Below are 18,329 nucleotides of genomic sequence, written 5' to 3' on the forward strand. Positions count from 1 at the left end.
GACGTTCACAAACCTCCTAAGAGTCATATTTTTGGTGGGACTGTCCCAATTATTTAACCCTGAGAGAAACATCAGTGTAGCTGCACAACACTGCGAGTGGGTCTTGTTGGGATTTGGTCAGACCAGGTGGCTCTTGTGCATACTTGCCTACCATCCCGATTTGGTCGGGAGCCTCCCGAAAATCAGGTGCCGCTCCCGACCTCCCGGGATGGCAGGCAAGTCTCCCGGCTGCCGCCAACCCCTCCTGTCCCACCGCAAGTCTCCCGGCAGTGAAGGGGGGAGGTGACGCGATTCACGTCATTTTGGCACCGCCCCCCGCTTCACACTGCCTGTAATATCGGCAGTGTGTAGCGGGGGCGGGGCCAAAATGACGCGCTCGCGTGGCTCCGCCCCTGCCCGCCCGCAAAAACTTCTCATCTTGCCGGCCCCGCCCACGTCTGCTGGCCACGCCCCCCCAGTAATGCCGATCTGGCTGCTCCCTCCCGGAAGGGGCAGCCAGATAGTCGGCATGTATGCTCTTGTGTTTATAGTAGAGGTTCCCATACTCGGTCCTCAAGGCACCCTAACAGTCCAGGTTTTAAGGATATCCATGCTTGACCAGGGGTGGCTTAATTAGTACCTCAGTCAATTTGATTTAACCACCTGTGCTCAACCATGGATATCTCTAAAACCTGAACTGTTAGGGTGCCTTGATGTGTGTTTGGGAACCTCTGGTGTCTTTATTTTGCATCATTTTCAGTTTTGAGGAAATTGAATCACAGTCTATCCAGCCAGACAGCACATTATACCAATGTGTTGACAAATGACTACAGTACATGTTATTAAGTACACAGAACATTTTCTATTTAAAACACATATATTTTTATTATTATTTTGTTTTTTTAAATAAAGCAAGTGAATCCCTCTTTAGGCCAGCCTTTTACTGATCCTCTTGAAAGTGACACCACCAGCTTCTGATATCTGAAACAAAAAGAATCACGTAACACGTTGATTAGATTGAATGTTAAGTAAACAAAAACACCTGTTATTTATATGAGTTTGCATTGTCTAATGTCCTAGAATGCCTGATAAACTGGGAGGGTGACCTCACAGGAGTGTAGGCTGATCTCCTAGGAGTGAGGCGGTGCACTGAGGTGGGTTGGGTTTAATACTTTAATTGCCCCACCCACTATTTCATTGTGATCTGTCATCAAGCCCCACCCACTTAATTTTCTCCTTCTGATCACCATACACTATGAGGCTGATTCTGAGAGGGAGCAAAGCAAAAGCGAGTAACATTGTACCTGGACAAAAAATGTTCCACTGCAAGGAGTGCAAATAATATTATTATTTTTTTTTTGCATCAGGGTAAATACTGGCTGCTTTTGCATGCAGCACACAGATGTTGGACAGCTTTATTTTTACACTGCAATGTAGATTTGAGTTTGAAAATACACCCCCTCCCATATCTAAATCTCTGTTCACGTTTTAAATCTCCCCCATCAGCAGTGCAATGTGGTTTGTTCCACATGCAAGTTTCTTGCTTCTTTTGCTTTGTTCCAAACTCAGAATCAGCCCCCTTATGTTTGATCTGGCCCCACATCCTGGCACCCTAGGCAGCTGCCTTAAGCTGCCTAATGGTAGTACTGTGCCTGTACAGCGGTGTAAAATGCTGATCACTTTCCTTTCCCTCACTGAATAAAAAGATGTGTAGAAAGATGTGCAGACAATTAAATAAAAATGTGAATATTTAACAAAATTATTTTTTATAGTGGTAATAAAATATTGATTTATCTCATTGGGGTCGATTCAATTCAGCACGCTGTTAGGTCGACTCCTGAGGGTGCGAGAAGAAATCAGACTAAAGTGATAGCCACAAGGTTGTTTTCCAGCTTAGCGCGGCGCAAACAGCCTCGCGGCCGGCACTTTAGTTGGAGAAATACAGTTCTCGCGATTAAACACCCAGCTTTAGTCGTGAGAACCAGCATTCTCCGACTTAAGTCAGACTAATTGGACAAAACTGTGAGGTGAATTGAATAGCTTTGGGGCCAAGTTCCCGATGCTGTTCACCTCACTCTTAACTGAATCGCCCCCATTATATATGTATTACAAGGAATCCCGTACTGTGAAATATAGGGATATTAGATATTAGCAGTCACCTCGGAATACTGTGTTATTGGGATATTGTTTTTACTCACTTCCACAAGTTTTCCTCCTACAATTTCAGAGGAGTGTTTGTATTTGCCAAAATCCACCACTATTTTCCCACCTTCACCTTGGACGGTTGCCTGTTTAAAAAATAAAAATGCTTAGAAATTAGTCAGCGCTATCTCTATGACATTAGGATGGGAGAGTACAGAGCAGTAACATGAAGAGAAAAATTGCAAATTTATAGTTCATAGTTACAAGTGTAAGAGAGGACCAGACTTGTAAAAGTTGTACAATATGTGTGTGTGCGTGCGTGCGTGCGTGCGAATGAATGTATTTATCAACATTTACTTATATAGTGCCAGCATATTCCGTTTTACTTTACAATTTAGTTTTTGTTTTTTAAAAGCATCTATCTTAAAAATTAAAAAATCAGTTTATATATATATTTTTTAAACTAAGGTTGACAATTAATATATATTTGTGTCATGTTGTTTTAGTGAAAAGTGCTGTGGGTCTGGATATGCATTATTCCTTTTTCTTCAGATAAACATTTAATTTCCATTTTAAATATTTGGTTATTGAAGAATATATGCCTTGCTGTAGTTTATATAGAGGCTATAGCCTATACCAGTGTTGGCTAACCTTGACACTCCAGCTGTTGTGGAACTATATATCCCAGCATGCCCTGCCACAGTTTTAGCATGCCCTAATAGCAAAACTGTAGCAGTGCATGCTGGGTTATGTAGTTCCATAACAGTTGGAGTGTCAAGGTTAGCCAACACTGGCCTATACCATACTTGCCAACTCTCCCTCATTGTCAGGGAGACTCCCTGAAATAGTAGTAATCTCCCTGTCTCCCTGAAGAGTCTAGTAATCCATACCTCCCAACATTTGAGGAAGGCTGAACGGGACATTTGTGCACTGAATGTGCGCGCGCTCCCAAAAAGGGGGCATGGCATATCCCAAAAGGGATGTGGCCTAGCAACATGCCCCATTGTCATCACTAAGGGGCGTGCCCAGCATCTCTGAGATGCTGGGCTGCCCCCGGGCTTCCTCCCGTACTGTGAATAGATGCTGTGTGCATGCGCACAGCATCTATTCTCGCTCTGCATACATGCTGAGAAATCAGTGCCTCTCCAGCTGTTGCAAAACTACAAGCCATACTTGCCGACAATCTGGCTGCCACCTACCAGCCAGGTCGGCACGGTGTGGGGGCATGGCGCGGTGTAAGGGGTGCGTGGTGAGGACGTGATTGCGCCATCGTTGCCCTGACCCCGCTACACAATGCCGAGATTACCGGCATTGTGAAGCAGGGCCATGATGACGTGATTCAACGTGAAACGCATCATCGCAAACCCCACCTCCCCTGTTGTGAGGGTATGCCCGGGGAAAGTGGGGAGGGGGGCGGGAGTAGATGGGCAGCAGGGAGACTTGCCCACTTTTCTGGCCGGAGGGCAGCTCTATGAGAATTTCGGGAGCCTCCCGGCCGTTCCGGGAATGTAGGCAAGTCTGCTACAAGTCCCAGCATGCCTTACCTCTTAGACCTTGGCATGTTGGGACTTGTAATTCCACGGTAGGTGGACAGTCTAATGTTTAAACACGTAACTGGCGCGGTCGTTTGGTGCAACAGCAGCCAGTAGTTCTTAGGCTGACCTGGTCATCACACATATGACCGCGCTGCCTCGCTTCTTGCCCCAGCCATAGAAGAGGAGATCCATTCTGCACAAGTGCAGAACAAATCTCCTCTGTCTCCCCGGACCTCTAGGCAGTGATGCTGCGTTCTGTGACTACCGACATCATTGCCAGAATCGCTCCCCAGAATGCCGCGTGAACAGCACTCTAGAGTGCATGCGACCTGGGATCACAGTGCAAGGGGGGGAATAAAGTTCCCCTCCAAGCACTTTAGGCTGATCTCTGCAGATCAGCCTACAAATCAGAGGCAGTAGGGAGGACTAATGATCAGTCCCCCCTGCACAACGCTCCTCTGCACTCTGCATGTGGGGGAGGAGGATGGGGATGGGTTACCCATGGGGTTAGGAGAGTAACCACCTGGGGGAACGAATCTGGGGATGGGGAGGGATAAAAATAAAAGCTTATGATGCTGAGTTGGGGGGGGGGGAATAAAATAATAATAAAATATGAAAATGGTCATAGGGTAGGAGGGGGGTGTGCAAAAAAAGTTTTGATTTTTACAAGGGGAGGGGCTGTTTTATAAACAGAGTTTTTTTTTTTTTTTTACTATTCAGAGAGTTTGGAGGGTTAATATTAATATGATTTATGGCTACCAGGGTTCTAGTGCCAATGGGAGGTGGTAAGTTGTTTTATAATGGGGCCTATGGACATTTTACTATGGGCCTGATTCAGGCTGTCCGCTCGCAAGTGGGTCGATGTTATGGACTGAGCATGCGCACGACGGAGGGAGCTCCGTCGTGCGCATGCGCCAGACGCGACGAGCGAAGGAAAGTCCTTCGCTCGTTGTGTCCGATCAAAGGGGGCGTGCTGTCAATGTTGATTGACAGCACGCCCCCTTTGGTGGGCGTGCCGGGGGCGTGCCTCCCTGACGGGGGCGTTCCCACCGGAACGCCTCCCGTCAGAAGCCGGCCCACTGACATCACTAGTGATGTCAGTGGGAGTGATTTTGGCTCTGATAGAGCCAAAATCACTCCGGAGCTTGCGGTTGAAAACCTCAACCGCAGGCTCCGGCTCGCAAATTCGATGGTCGCGATGGTCTCGACCATCGCGACCATCACAATGCACGCTCGTATAGCCTGTGGGTGGTGACCCACAGCTATACGAGCGTCCAGGAGGACGCTCCATGAAAATGGAGCCCGGCCCTCATTCAGAGCGTGCGCTCTGCTCAGAGCGTACGGCTCTGAATGAGGGCCTATATTCTTAATAATATCTTAAATCTTTATTAAATAAAAAAAACTACAATTCTGAACTTTTTTTTTTTAAATTGTCGGTTAAGGTAAATCTGCAGAAGAATTTCCTTTTAGCAAAGCAATTGCTTAAAATACTCACTTTAAATTTTTTACCACTCGCAGTTACCATCTCGGACTCTTTCCCAATTGTGAACCTGTTAGAAATGGTGCGGCCTGGGAAGATCTGGGACCAAGTGAAGTCGTTGCCATTCTGTATTACCTCAGTGGTAAATTTGAATGTTTTTCCTTTTTGGATGGTTTCTTCTGGAATACCTGTTACCATGGAGGTGCAATGAATTATTGTAATGATTATTATTCCAATTCTAGCTATATAATCCATATATCACCAAGTGGTAGTTTGTATTTCATCTTGCTCAAACAGATATTTTGTCGCCTAAGAGCCTGATTCATTACAGATCGCAACTGCGATTGCTATAGCGATTACGCATGCAGTCTCACTGCGAAAGTATGCTAATCCACTGGGATCGCTATGCCATCGCAGCACAACATAAGGATGCCCACCTTACCTTACACACATCCGTAATCCTTAGCAACACCGCAAAACCATCGGTATAATCGAGTACCATCGCAGCCTCACGCACATTTGCACAGGCTCTGACCTTACTCAGGAATTGCTAACTTCATCAAATGCTATGAGTACTCAATCTGCGTATGGCATCACAGTGGATAATTAATGCACGCCCCTACAACGGTGTTCAAATGCACTGGCATGTCTGCGTTTTGCCGACCACCCCCGTCACCTCCCACAAGTGGCACTTCCTGTCAATCACTCTGTGATGGGTCTGTGTAGTCCCGATTGCAGTGGCCAGTTTGCGCACTGTGATGCATACACATGCGCAGAACGCAACAATCGGCTGATTGCGTGCGTAATCGCAGTTGCGGTCGGTAATGAATCAGGCCCGAATACCCATAGAAACCAATCAGATATCATTACAGTGTCATAGCCAGACAAATGAAAGCTATTATCTGTTTGGCTGCTATGGGTTGCAGACTGTTCTCCTTTTTTTTAGTTTAATACTGTATGTTATATTTTTTAAGCCAAGGATTAACTGTAATATCTACCCATCTGTCTGTATGTACTGCACCATGTATGGTTCCTATAGTGGTTGGTTTGATGCCAATGCCATCAGGGTCGGACTGGCCCAAAAGAGTACAGGGGAAATCCCCGATGGGCTCCACTGCCTGGGGGCCAAACCCTATATTCTAGGTTACCTGATGAAGCAGGACCATTGTAGAACATGGGTACTTGGTTTATATCTATGGAAATTACTCCAAGATTTTCCATCCTACATATCAAAGTTAGTGGTTAGGTTAACAGATCTTACGTTTTCAATTGTCAAACTCTTGAGCACGGGCTCTAAGTTACAATATCGGCTCTCCAAGCCAAAACAATTGTCAAACTCTTCAGTATGGACTCTAAGCTGCAACATCGGCTCTCAAAGCCAAATCAATTGTCTAACTCTTCAGCAACGGCTCCAAGCCACACCATCGGCTCTCAAAGCCAACTCAAATATTTTCCTCTTGTCAGCACGGGCCAAATCAAGTCAAATCAAGTCACCTTTTCTATTCTTATAACCATACCACATTTACTACCAACAGCATCTTGAACCAGCTTCTTGCCGCATCGATAGTGTACCACTTCTTGTTCTGGATCTATACTCATATTTACTTTCCACGATTTAGTCTCCATTCCATCTGTTGCTCTCACCATTGAATCCTTTTGCTCCTCCATGTGAATTGCAACTACCTCGAGCTATAAGTTCAGGTGGCCGCCTAAGTACCGGTGAACGTATCCCAGTTCTAAGGGAACAACGGGCGGTTGTTATTGGCAGAAGATCTCGCTAGCCTGGTTCTAGACTTTTCACATGGAGTAGGCATTAGATATCATAAAAGTATAAAGGTAGTACACTTCAGTGCAATATGTCCCAAAAGATGTCTAGATACTATTTCCAAAGATGTATTGCCGCTGAATCTCCAAATTACTTTTGCCACAAGGATCACAGTTTCTAGGGATGTAATAATGAGGAGAGTGCTATAGTGAGAATGGTGTCGTATCATTATTAGGAACTCCGGGATATCGTCGATGACACCCGCTGACAAAGTCATCGACGACATGCGTTGGGTGTGGCCATCTGGCATGAGACGTGGTGACGTCTTCTGCTCCCTCCAGAGGCAGCGATATCACAGAGGTCCTATTAACGACTGTGTGAAGGCTGAGAACTGGGTGATATATGGAATTTTAAACTTTGATGTATGTGAGCACTATTATAAGTAAAGTTGTTTTGATACCATTCTCACGATTGCACTCTCCTCATTATTTGTATGTATGTATATATATATATATATATATATATATACTCGTGTATATATACAAATAACAGAGAAGTCCGGGACTCATGCAAACTCAAAAGGTATAGATGCCTTGGTGGCCTCCCAAAGGTAATAGATATATATGTACATCATGTGCTTTATTGTTATACATTTTACTCAGGGGCGGATCAAGAGAGGGTAGGGCCTGTGTGCAGCCTATGTGCGAGCCCCTCACTCTCTCACGGCTAATTTCATCATAGACTCTGGCACTTGCCAGAGTCTAGTGCGGACTGCCCCTATCTCCGGGAAAATGGCACCATTTTCCGGTGAGTTCTGGGGTGTGCATGCACAGATCTTGGGAAACATGGAATGTTTCAAGTGATATCTGCGGCAGATCTCCAGAAGCATTGCATTTGCACCATGTTTCCGGTGATCCCTGCGGTACCGCTGGAGAGGTAAGTATTTTTAATAAGTGCAAAGTATGCTGTGTAGGCCCCCCTGGACCGCACACTCCACACCCATTATAAATTAGGGGTATGCACCGGCCACTTTTCGTGTTTTGTGTTTTGGTTTTGGATCTGGATCTTTCTTCGTGTTTTGGATCTGGATTGGTTTTGCCAAAACCACCCTTTCGTGTTTTGGGTTCTGGGTTTTGTGTTTTGGATCTGTATTTTTTTGAAAAAAAGCATAAAAACAGCTAAAATCACAGAATTTGTAGGTTTTTCTGCTCCTATGCTATTATTAACCTCAATTACCTTAATTTCCACTCATTTCCAGTCTATTCTGAACACCTCACACCTCACAATAGTGTTTTTATGTCCAAAAGGTTGCACCGAGGTAGCTGGATGACTATGCTAAGCGACACGAGTGGGCGGCACAAACACGTGACCCATCTAGGCGTGATACTGCAGTGACAGACAGGATGGCAGTTTGAAAAACTAGGCCCCAAACTGTACATAATGCAAAGAAAAAAAAGAGGTGCAAGATGGAATTGTCCTTGGGCCCTCCCACCCACCCTTATGTTGTATAAACAGGACATGCACACTTTAACAAACCAATCATTTCAGCGCCAGGGTCTGCCACACAACTGTGGCTGAAATGATTGGTTCATTTGGGCCCCCACAAAACAAGCTGGCAATTAATGTGTCCCTGCACAAACTGGCTCTACGGAGGCAAGATGTCATCCTCATCCTCCTCATCCACCGATTCCTCACTTGAATCCACCACCACAGGTCCCTCTGTACGTTCTGGAGGCTGGTCTCCCTGGAAGAGCTGATAATTCATTTTGATGAACATCATCTTCTCCACATTCTGTGGAAGTAACCTCCTACGCCTTTCGCTGACAAGGTTCCCGGCTGCACTAAACACTCTTTCGGAGTACACACTGGAGGGGGGGGCAACTCAGGTAAAATAGAGCCAGTTTGTACAGGGGCCTCCAAATTGCCTCTTTTTCCTGCCAGTACAGGTATGGACTGTCTGACATGCCTACTTGGATGCTGTCACCGATGTAATCCTCCACCATTCTGTCAATGGTGACAGTATCATATGCAGTGACAGTAGACATGTCAGAAATTGTTGCCAGGTCCTTCAGTCAGGACCAGATGTCCAAACTTGGTCCTGCCTGCCCTGCATCACCGCCAGCGGGTTGCTTAGGATACCTAAGTTTTTTCCTGGCAGCCCCAGTTGCGGGAGAAAATGAAGAAGGAGCTGTTGACGTGTCACGTTCCGCTTCAGCTGACAGTGTGTTCACCAGCAGGTCTTTGCACCTCTGCAGGCTTGTGTCGGCTGGAAAGAGAGACACCACATAGGCTTTAAACCTAGGATCGAGCACGGTGGCCAAAATGTAGTGGTCTGATTTCAACAGATTGACCACCCTGGAATCCTGGCAAAGCAAATGAAGGGCTTCATCCACAAGTCCCACATGCCGAGCGGAATCGCTCCGTCTTAGCTCCTCCTTCACTTTCTCCAGCTGCTTCTGCAAAAGCCTGATGAGGGGAATGACCTGACTCAAGCTGGCAGTGTCTGAACTGACTTCACGTGTGGCAAGTTCGAAGGGCTGGAGAATCTTGCACAACACGGAAATCATTCTCCACTGCGCTTGAGTCAGGTGCATACCCCCTCCTTTGCCTATGTCATAGGTGGATGTATAGGCTTGAATGGCCTTTTGCTGCTCCTCCATCCTCTGAAGCATATAGAGGGTTGAGTTGATAGGAGAGTCAGTCATGCCAGTGACATGGCCTGCAGGACTACTTCCGATCCTGACTAAGGAGGAAATAGACGAGGAGGGAGTTGACGGTGTGGTTTGCAGGCGCTTGGATACAACAGGACAACGGGATTTAGGTGTACCTGGACTGCTTACGGTCTTAGCCAAAGTTTCTGAACTTGACAGTAACTTATTATGAACGCGCTGCAGGTGCCGTATAAGGGAGGATGTTCCTAGGTGGTTAACGTCCCTACCCCTACTTATTCCACCTTTACATAAGGTACATATGGCAAGACAGTTGTTGTCCGGATTTGGATAGAAATATTGCCAGACCAAAGAGGTGGAATGTTTGGTCTTCTGCCCAGGCATGACCGTGATGGGCTTTTTCATCCCACGGACAACAACTGTCTCCCCCGGAGCCTGATTTAAACAAACCACATCACCATCAGAATCCTTCTCGCCAACTTCCTCCTCAGCGCCAGCTACACCAGTATCCTCATCCTGTTGTACTTCAACAGTGACATCTTCAATTTGCATATCAGCAAGTGGACTGTGGGTGCTCCTTTCAGCACTTGCAGGGGGCGTGCAAATGGTGGAAAGAGCCACCTCTTCCCGTCCAGTGCTGGGAAGGTCAGGCATCGCAACCACCACCACACTTGGACTCTCCTTGGGGATTTGTGATATCTTCTTAGAAAGCACAGTTCTTCGCTGTGCTTTTGCCAGCTTAACTCTTTAGATTTTTTTAGTGGGAGGAGGGCTTCCATCGTCATGTGAAGCTGAACCACTAGTCATGAACATACTAGGGATCGACCTTAGCCGTTCCTTGCCACTCCGTGTCGTAAATGGCATATTGGCAAGTTTACGTTTCTCTTCAGCTGATTTAAATGTTTTTTTCAAGGTCATTTTCCTGAACTTTGTCATTTGGGATTGTATGTGCCCTCTATTATGACATTGGGCATCGGCCTTGGCAGACGACGTTGATGGCAAGTTATCGTCTATGTCATGACTAGTGGCAGCAGCTTCAGCACTAGGAGGAAGTGGTTCTTGATCTTTCTCTATTTTATTTTTATCGGAGAAAGTTTGGTCCTTCATTTATGTTATATCGATTTGATATATACGTGCGGCTAAACACAGAAAATATTTATTTATTTTTGCTGGAGAGTAGTGCACTTTGTGGGTTACACCAGCCTTTAAGAAATGAGCCAGCCGGCTCTTTACTTATGGGATACAGGCGCACGCTTGGCGCTGCTGCTTTGTTGATGCACGTGCGGCTACTGCGCACACAATTCACAAACACAGAAAATAATTTTTTTTTTGGTTTGGACTGGAGTGTACTTTGGGGGTTACAGCACCCTTTAACGGTCAAGCCAGCCGGCCCTTTACTTATGACACAGGCGCACGCTTGGCACTACTTTGTTGATGCACGTGCGGCTACTGCGCACACAATTCACAAACACACAAAAAATATTATTTTTTTGGTTTGAACTGGAGTGTACTTTGGGGGTTACAGCACCCTTTAACGGTCAAGCCAGCCGGCCCTTTACTTATGACACAGGCGCACGCTTGGCACTACTTTGTTGATGCACGTGCGGCTACTGCGCACACAATTCACAAACACAGAAAATAATTTTTTTTTTGGTTTGGACTGGAGTGTACTTTGGGGGTTACAGCACCCTTTAACGGTCAAGCCAGCCGGCCCTTTACTTATGACACAGGCGCACGCTTGGCACTACTTTGTTGATGCACGTGCGGCTACTGCGCACACAAGTCACAAACACACAAAAAATATTATTTTTTTGGTTTGAACTGGAGTGTACTTTGGGGGTTACAGCACCCTTTAACGGTCAAGCCAGCCGGCCCTTTACTTATGACACAGGCGCACGCTTGGCACTACTTTGTTGATGCACGTGCGGCTACTGCGCACACAATTCACAAAAACAGAAAATAATATTTTTTTGGTTTGGACTGGAGTGTACTTTGGGGGTTACAGCATCCTTTAACGGTCAAGCCAGCCGGCCCTTTACTTATGACACAGGCGCACGCTTGGCACTACTTTGTTGATGCACGTGCGGCTACTGCGCACACAATTCACAAACACAGAAAATAATTTTTTTTTTGGTTTGGACTGGAGTGTACTTTGGGGTTACAGCACCCTTTAAAGGTCAAGCCAGCCGGCCCTTTACTTATGACACAGGCGCACGCTTGGCACTACTTTGTTGATGCACGTGCGGCTACTGCGCACACAATTCACAAACACAGAAAATAATTTTTTTTTTGGTTGGACTGGAGTGTACTTTGGGGGTTACAGCACCCTTTAAAGGTCAAGCCAGTCGGCCCTTTACTTATGACACAGGCGCACGCTTGGCACTACTTTGTTGATGCACGTGCGGCTACTGCGCACACAATTCACAAACACAGAAAATAATTTTTTTTTTGGTTTGGACTGGAGTGTACTTTGGGGGTTACAGCACCCTTTAACGGTCAAGCCAGTCGGCCCTTTACTTATGACACAGGCGCACGCTTGGCACTACTTTGTTGATGCACGTGCGGCTACTGCGCACACAATTCACAAACACAGAAAATAATTTTTTTTGGTTTGGACTGGAGTGTACTTTGGGGGTTACAGCACCCTTTAACGGTCAAGCCAGCCGGCCCTTTACTTATGACACAGGCGCACGCTTAGCACTACTTTGTTGATGCACGTGCGGCTACTGCGCACACAATTCACAAACACAGAAAATATTTTTTTTTTTGGCTTGGACTGGAGTGTACTTTGGGGGTTACAGCACCCTTTAACGGTCAAGCCAGCCGGCCCTTTACTTATGACACAGGCGCACGCTTGGCACTACTTTGTTGATGCACGTGCGGCTACTGCGCACACAATTCACAAACACAGAAAATAATTTTTTTTTTGGTTTGGACTGGAGTGTACTTTGGGGGTTACAGCACCCTTTAATGGTCAAGCCAGCCGGCCCTTTACTTATGACACAGGCGCACGCTTGCCACTACTTTGTTGATGCACATGCGGCTACTGCGCACACAATTCACAAACACAGAAAATATATATTTTTTTGGTTTGGACTGGAGTGTACTTTGGGGGTTACAGCACCCTTTAATGGTCAAGCCAGCCGGCCCTTTACTTATGACACAGGCGCACGCTTGGCACTACTTTGTTGATGCACGTGCGGCTACTGCGCACACAATTCACGAACATAGAAAATAATTTTTTTTTTGGTTTGGACTGGAGTGTACTTTGGGGGTTACAGCACCCTTTAACGGTCAAGCCAGCCGGCCCTTTACTTATGACACAGGCGCATGCTTGGCACTACTTTATTGATGCACGTGCGGCTACTGCGCACACAATTCACAAACACAGAAAATAATTTTTTTTTTGGTTTGGACTGGAGTGTACTTTGGGGGTTACAGCACCCTTTAACGGTCAAGCCAGCCGGCCCTTTACTTATGACACAGGCGCACGCTTGGCACTACTTTGTTGATGCACGTGCGGCTACTGCGCACACAATTCACAAACACAGAAAATAATTTTTTTTTTGGTTTGGACTGGAGTGTACTTTGGGGGTTACAGCACCCTTTAACGGTCAAGCCAGCCGGCCCTTTACTTATGACACAGGCGCACGCTTGGCACTACTTTGTTGATGCACGTGCGGCTACTGCGCACACAATTCACAAACACAGAAAATAATTTTTTTTGGTTTGGACTGGAGTGTACTTTGGGGGTTACAGCACCCTTTAACGGTCAAGCCAGCCGGCCCTTTACTTATGACACAGGCGCACGCTTGGCACTACTTTGTTGATGCACGTGCGGCTACTGCGCACACAATTCACAAACACAGAAAATATATTTTTTTTTGGTTTGGACTGGAGTGTACTTTGGGGGTTACAGCACCCTTTAACGGTCAAGCCAGCCGGCCCTTTACTTATGACACAGGCGCACGCTTGGCACTACTTTGTTGATGCACGTGCGGCTACTGCGCACACAATTCACAAACACAGAAAATAATTTTTTTTTTGGTTTGGACTGGAGTGTACTTTGGGGGTTACAGCACCCTTTAATGGTCAAGCCAGCCGGCCCTTTACTTATGACACAGGCGCACGCTTGCCACTACTTTGTTGATGCACATGCGGCTACTGCGCACACAATTCACAAACACAGAAAATATATTTTCTTTTGGTTTGGACTGGAGTGTACTTTGGGGGTTACAGCACCCTTTAACGGTCAAGCCAGCCGGCCCTTTACTTATGACACAGGCGCACGCTTGGCACTACTTTGTTGATGCACGTGCGGCTACTGCGCACACAATTCACGAACATAGAAAATAATTTTTTTTTTGGTTTGGACTGGAGTGTACTTTGGGGGTTACAGCACCCTTTGACGGTCAAGCCAGCCGGCCCTTTACTTATGACACTGGCGCATGCTTGGCACTACTTTGTTGATGCACGTGCGGCTACTGCGCACACAATTCACAAACACAGAAAATAATTTTTTTTTTGGTTTGGACTGGAGTGTACTTTGGGGGTTACAGCACCCTTTAACGGTCAAGCCAGCCGGCCCTTTACTTATGACACAGGCGCACGCTTGGCACTACTTTGTTGATGCACGTGCGGCTACTGCGCACACAATTCACAAACACAGAAAATATATATTTTTTTGGTTTGGACTGGAGTGTACTTTGGGGGTTACAGCACCCTTTAACGGTCAAGCCAGCCGGCCCTTTACTTATGACACAGGCGCACGCTTGGCACTACTTTGTTGATGCACGTGCGGCTACTGCGCACACAATTCACAAACACAGAAAATAATTTTTTTTTTGGTTTGGACTGGAGTGTAGTTTGGGGGTTACAGCACCCTTTAACGGTCAAGCCAGCCGGCCCTTTACTTATGACACAGGCGCACGCTTGGCACTACTTTGTTGATGCACGTGCGGCTACTGCGCACACAATTCACAAACACAGAAAATATTTTTTTTTTTGGTTTGGACTGGAGTGTACTTTGGGGGTTACAGCACCCTTTAACGGTCAAGCCAGCCGGCCCTTTACTTATGACACAGGCGCACGCTTGGCACTACTTTGTTGATGCATGTGCGGCTACTGCGCACACAATTCACAAACACACAAAAAATATTATTTTTTTAGCACTTGGGGGGAGCACCCCTGATGGACAGAGCACCCCCTGGACAACACTACAGCACCCCTTTAGGACTGGGACACTGCACAGGACTTTGGAGTGGACACAGCCCCTATGGAGAACTGACTGCACAACACAGTCCAGCCAGCCCCTATGGACTTTGAAGTAGTGGACACAGCCCCTATGGACAACAGCAGCACAGCGCAGCACAGCACAGCACAGCACTACTCTGCACTACACTACACAGCCCAGCCAGCCCTAACTCCCACCCTCCCTCTTCACTGTCCACAGCCGAGTGAGAAAATGGCGCCGACGCGGGTACCCTATATAGGTTCCAAAACCCGCGAGACTCGGAAGGCGGGATGATGACGTTTTGCCTCGATTTCAGATCCGAGTCAGGCGGGAAAAGTCGAGCCTGACTCGGATCTGCCTCGGATCGGGGGGGTTCAGATTTCAGAAATCCGAACCCGCTCACCCCTATTATAAATACCCTCAATACTTAAACTGCAGTACCAGAACTATAGTGTATTCACTGCAGTGCATGACTGTTATCAATCTGGTACATTATACTGCATGCACTATCTGAATAAACTATATATAAAGGGGTCCAGACCATGCTCTAATGTTTAACCAAAACAGTGTGGTGGCTGGCCAGACCCCTTAGGCCTCACGGCCCGAACCCTTGTGGTTATTACTGGGGAAGGGGGGTGTCGGAGGTCCGGACTGCCCTGTTTGCAGTACAGTGCAGAACCTGGCTCTTGTCACTGAGTCTGCACCTTGGTGTCACCCCTCGGTGGGTGACACCCGGATGCACCCCGCACCCCCCCTTGTGACGCCACTGAATATAACACGAACATCTTTTGAAATACTTTGTACAGCTGTGTGCATTCTGCCCATGCTTGCCAACTCTCCCTGATTGTCAGGGAGACTCCCTGGAATAGCAGTAACTCCCTGACTCCCTGAAGAGTCTGCCAATCTCCCTGATTGCACCTTACCCCCATTATGAAACTGTTATATGTTAAAAAAAAAAACAGAGATATTTACATTCGATTGGGATCATTAGTATAATTTCCCTGCATTGGTTATAACTAAGGCACAATGATCCCTATGACTACATGCATTACCTGATAAGTATCACTGTGTTTTCGTCAACAAATAGATCTTACTAACTGCTTTGGGGCTCATTTGCACTTGGATGTAAATCAATTTTATGACACGCCTCTCAGGCACAGCAGTACACGCCCACTTTACCCTTTACGGGGGGGTGCCTAACCCTAACCTCCCCCAGAGGCTGCCTAACTCTAACCCTCCCTCCCCTAGCCTAACCCTAACTTCCCGGGGGAGTGCCTAACCCTAAGTCCCCCCGGGAGCCCTAAACCTAACCCTCTCCCCCCTCGGCTGTCAGCTCGCGGTGCCCGGCATCCCTTCGATCGGGATGCCGGGCGCCGGTCTCCCGGCGTCGGTGAAATGAGCGCCGTCTACATCTAGACGCCGGTCATTTCCCCCATGCCGGGATATGACAGTCGGGAAGCCGGTTGTCGGTATAATGTCAGCCGACTTCCCGATTGCATCCTGTTTTATATATATGTATTTCACTTTTTTATTTTTATTCTTTATATGTGGCTGCTCTTAACTATTTCCTTTACACTTCACTTTTCTTATTATAGCGGTGCCTTGGGGTGGCTTAGCTGGGCTAGTTTGGGGGTGTCCTGTGCTCTGGATTTGAACCCTAGTATGTTAGGGACCTACCCTACAGAGGTTAGCCGGATGTGGTGGGTAGGCCCATAACCTTGGCCAAAATTATGCCAAAAACCTCTATTTACTGCAATAATGTATTTATATATAATCAGTTAATTTGGAGTTGTGCACTTGTATTTCTTTTTGTGTAACCATCATGGTGGAGTCAGCAGTACAAGTAAAAAGAAGTGGGGGGTCAACTACGAAGACAGTGGGCAGGATGTAGTAAGCTAAAAAAACGTGGTAAACCCCCTGAAAATGCAGTTTTCGGGAGTTTTACAGCATATATCATATGTACTAAGCATTGGAATGGGATGCATACCGGTACTCTGACCCGGTGGGCTTCTTATCGGGATGCCCCCTGAGAGGGATCCAAATTGATTACTGCTATTCCAGGGAGTCTCCCTGACAATCAGGGAGAGTTGGCAAGCATGGGCAGAATGCACACAGCTGCACAAAGTATTTCAGAAGATGTTCGTGTTTATATTCCGTGGCGTCACAAGGGGGGTGCTTGCTGCACCTGGGTCTCACCCGCCGAGGGGTGACACCAAGGTGCAGATTCCGCCTCAGTGACAAGAGCCGGGTGCTGCACTGTAGTATTAAGTGCAGTACTCAGCTCCTGACACTGTGAGGGAGCCGGCACTGCAAACAGGGCAGTCCGCATCACCAGAAAGAAAATTATGGAATTGAGGGGGCGCGGCCTGATAAACTTTGGGAATCACTAGTCTAAAGGTTGTCTAGCAAGGCCCACTTTCAAATGTTTGGACCCATAACAGATTTCATTAGTATAATACTATAATATAGTAATTATCATGACATTATTCAATGTGAAATGCAAAATCATTCAATTCCAGCGCACATAGGCCCTCATTCAGAGCCGCTCGCTATTTGCGGTCGTTCGTTCTAAAACAAGGGGTGGCTATTCAAATGAACCGTTCGCTAATTGCGGTCTGTTCACGCCTCTAAGTCTGAACGAGCGAGCAAAACTTGCAGTTGTAATTTAGAAAAATACGCCCCCTTGCCGCTCGCAGCATACGTCATGTCCGCTATTTATTAGATTAATCGAGTACATCGAACAGCGTATGAACTACTCACTATTCTTGTAGCTGCTTTTTTCAACCGCTATTTTGCGAGCAGTTCTGAGTAAAAAAAACCAAGTGACGTGGTCAATGACGCTGCTGTATTAATTATGCACTCCCTTAAAACGCCCGTTTTGACCTTTAAGCACGCCTGCGTTCGGATCTCCACTCCCCGTTTTCAAGCACCTTCCCCTGTTACCACCCACATACGCCTCATTCTGTCACTCAAAATAGCAGGCATTCGCTATATAGCGAACAAACGATTTTCGGCCGCACTGACTGGTTCACGCATGCGTATTGAAGTCCGTACGCATGCGCAGATGTGCGAACATTGGTCAGATCGAACGAGCGGCCGCTTACGAGCGGCTCTGAATCAGGGCCATAGTTATATCAAGCACATTTACTAAATGCACACGGTAACGACTGATTGGCCTTACCAATTGTCTGCATGAAGGTCTCATAGTTCTCCTGGCTCTCCACTTCGTATCTTCCAGTGAAACTCATGGTTGCTCAGCTCAAAATGAAATGATTAGAACAGAATAAAGCGCAGTTTGAAAAGACTGAGATGCTAAGATGAGCTGAACATGTGGTTTTTTTTTTTTTAAATAGTTTTATTATTCAACCCCTCCCTGTTCCAGCATTACTATCATCAGTATGCAAATTCCTCACACTGTCCAGTTTGACCAATCCAAGGCCGGCAATGTGGTGATTAACCAGCATCAGTGTTACTGAACTACAGATCGACACTGGGTTTATTGCCCTGATATGCAATTGTCATGCAG

The 18,329-nt window shown here is 46.7% G+C and overlaps 1 protein-coding gene across 1 annotated transcript; it reads right to left on the minus strand.

The window, feature by feature from the left end:
• Nucleotides 1-906: 906 nt before the first annotated feature.
• Nucleotides 907-18,051, minus strand: LOC148517258 (gastrotropin-like). Its single transcript, XM_088479006.1, has 4 exons — nt 17,985-18,051; nt 5,152-5,324; nt 2,178-2,267; nt 907-960 (listed from the first exon to the last, which is right to left on the minus strand). The coding sequence occupies exons 1-4, from the start codon at nt 18,049-18,051 to the stop codon at nt 907-909; spliced, it is 384 nt and encodes a 127-aa protein (XP_088335132.1).
• Nucleotides 18,052-18,329: the final 278 nt, after the last annotated feature.

Source organism: Taudactylus pleione, unplaced genomic scaffold (genome assembly GCF_031769625.1).
Source record: "Taudactylus pleione unplaced genomic scaffold, aTauple2 ptg000225l, whole genome shotgun sequence".
NCBI lineage: Eukaryota > Metazoa > Chordata > Amphibia > Anura > Myobatrachidae > Taudactylus > Taudactylus pleione.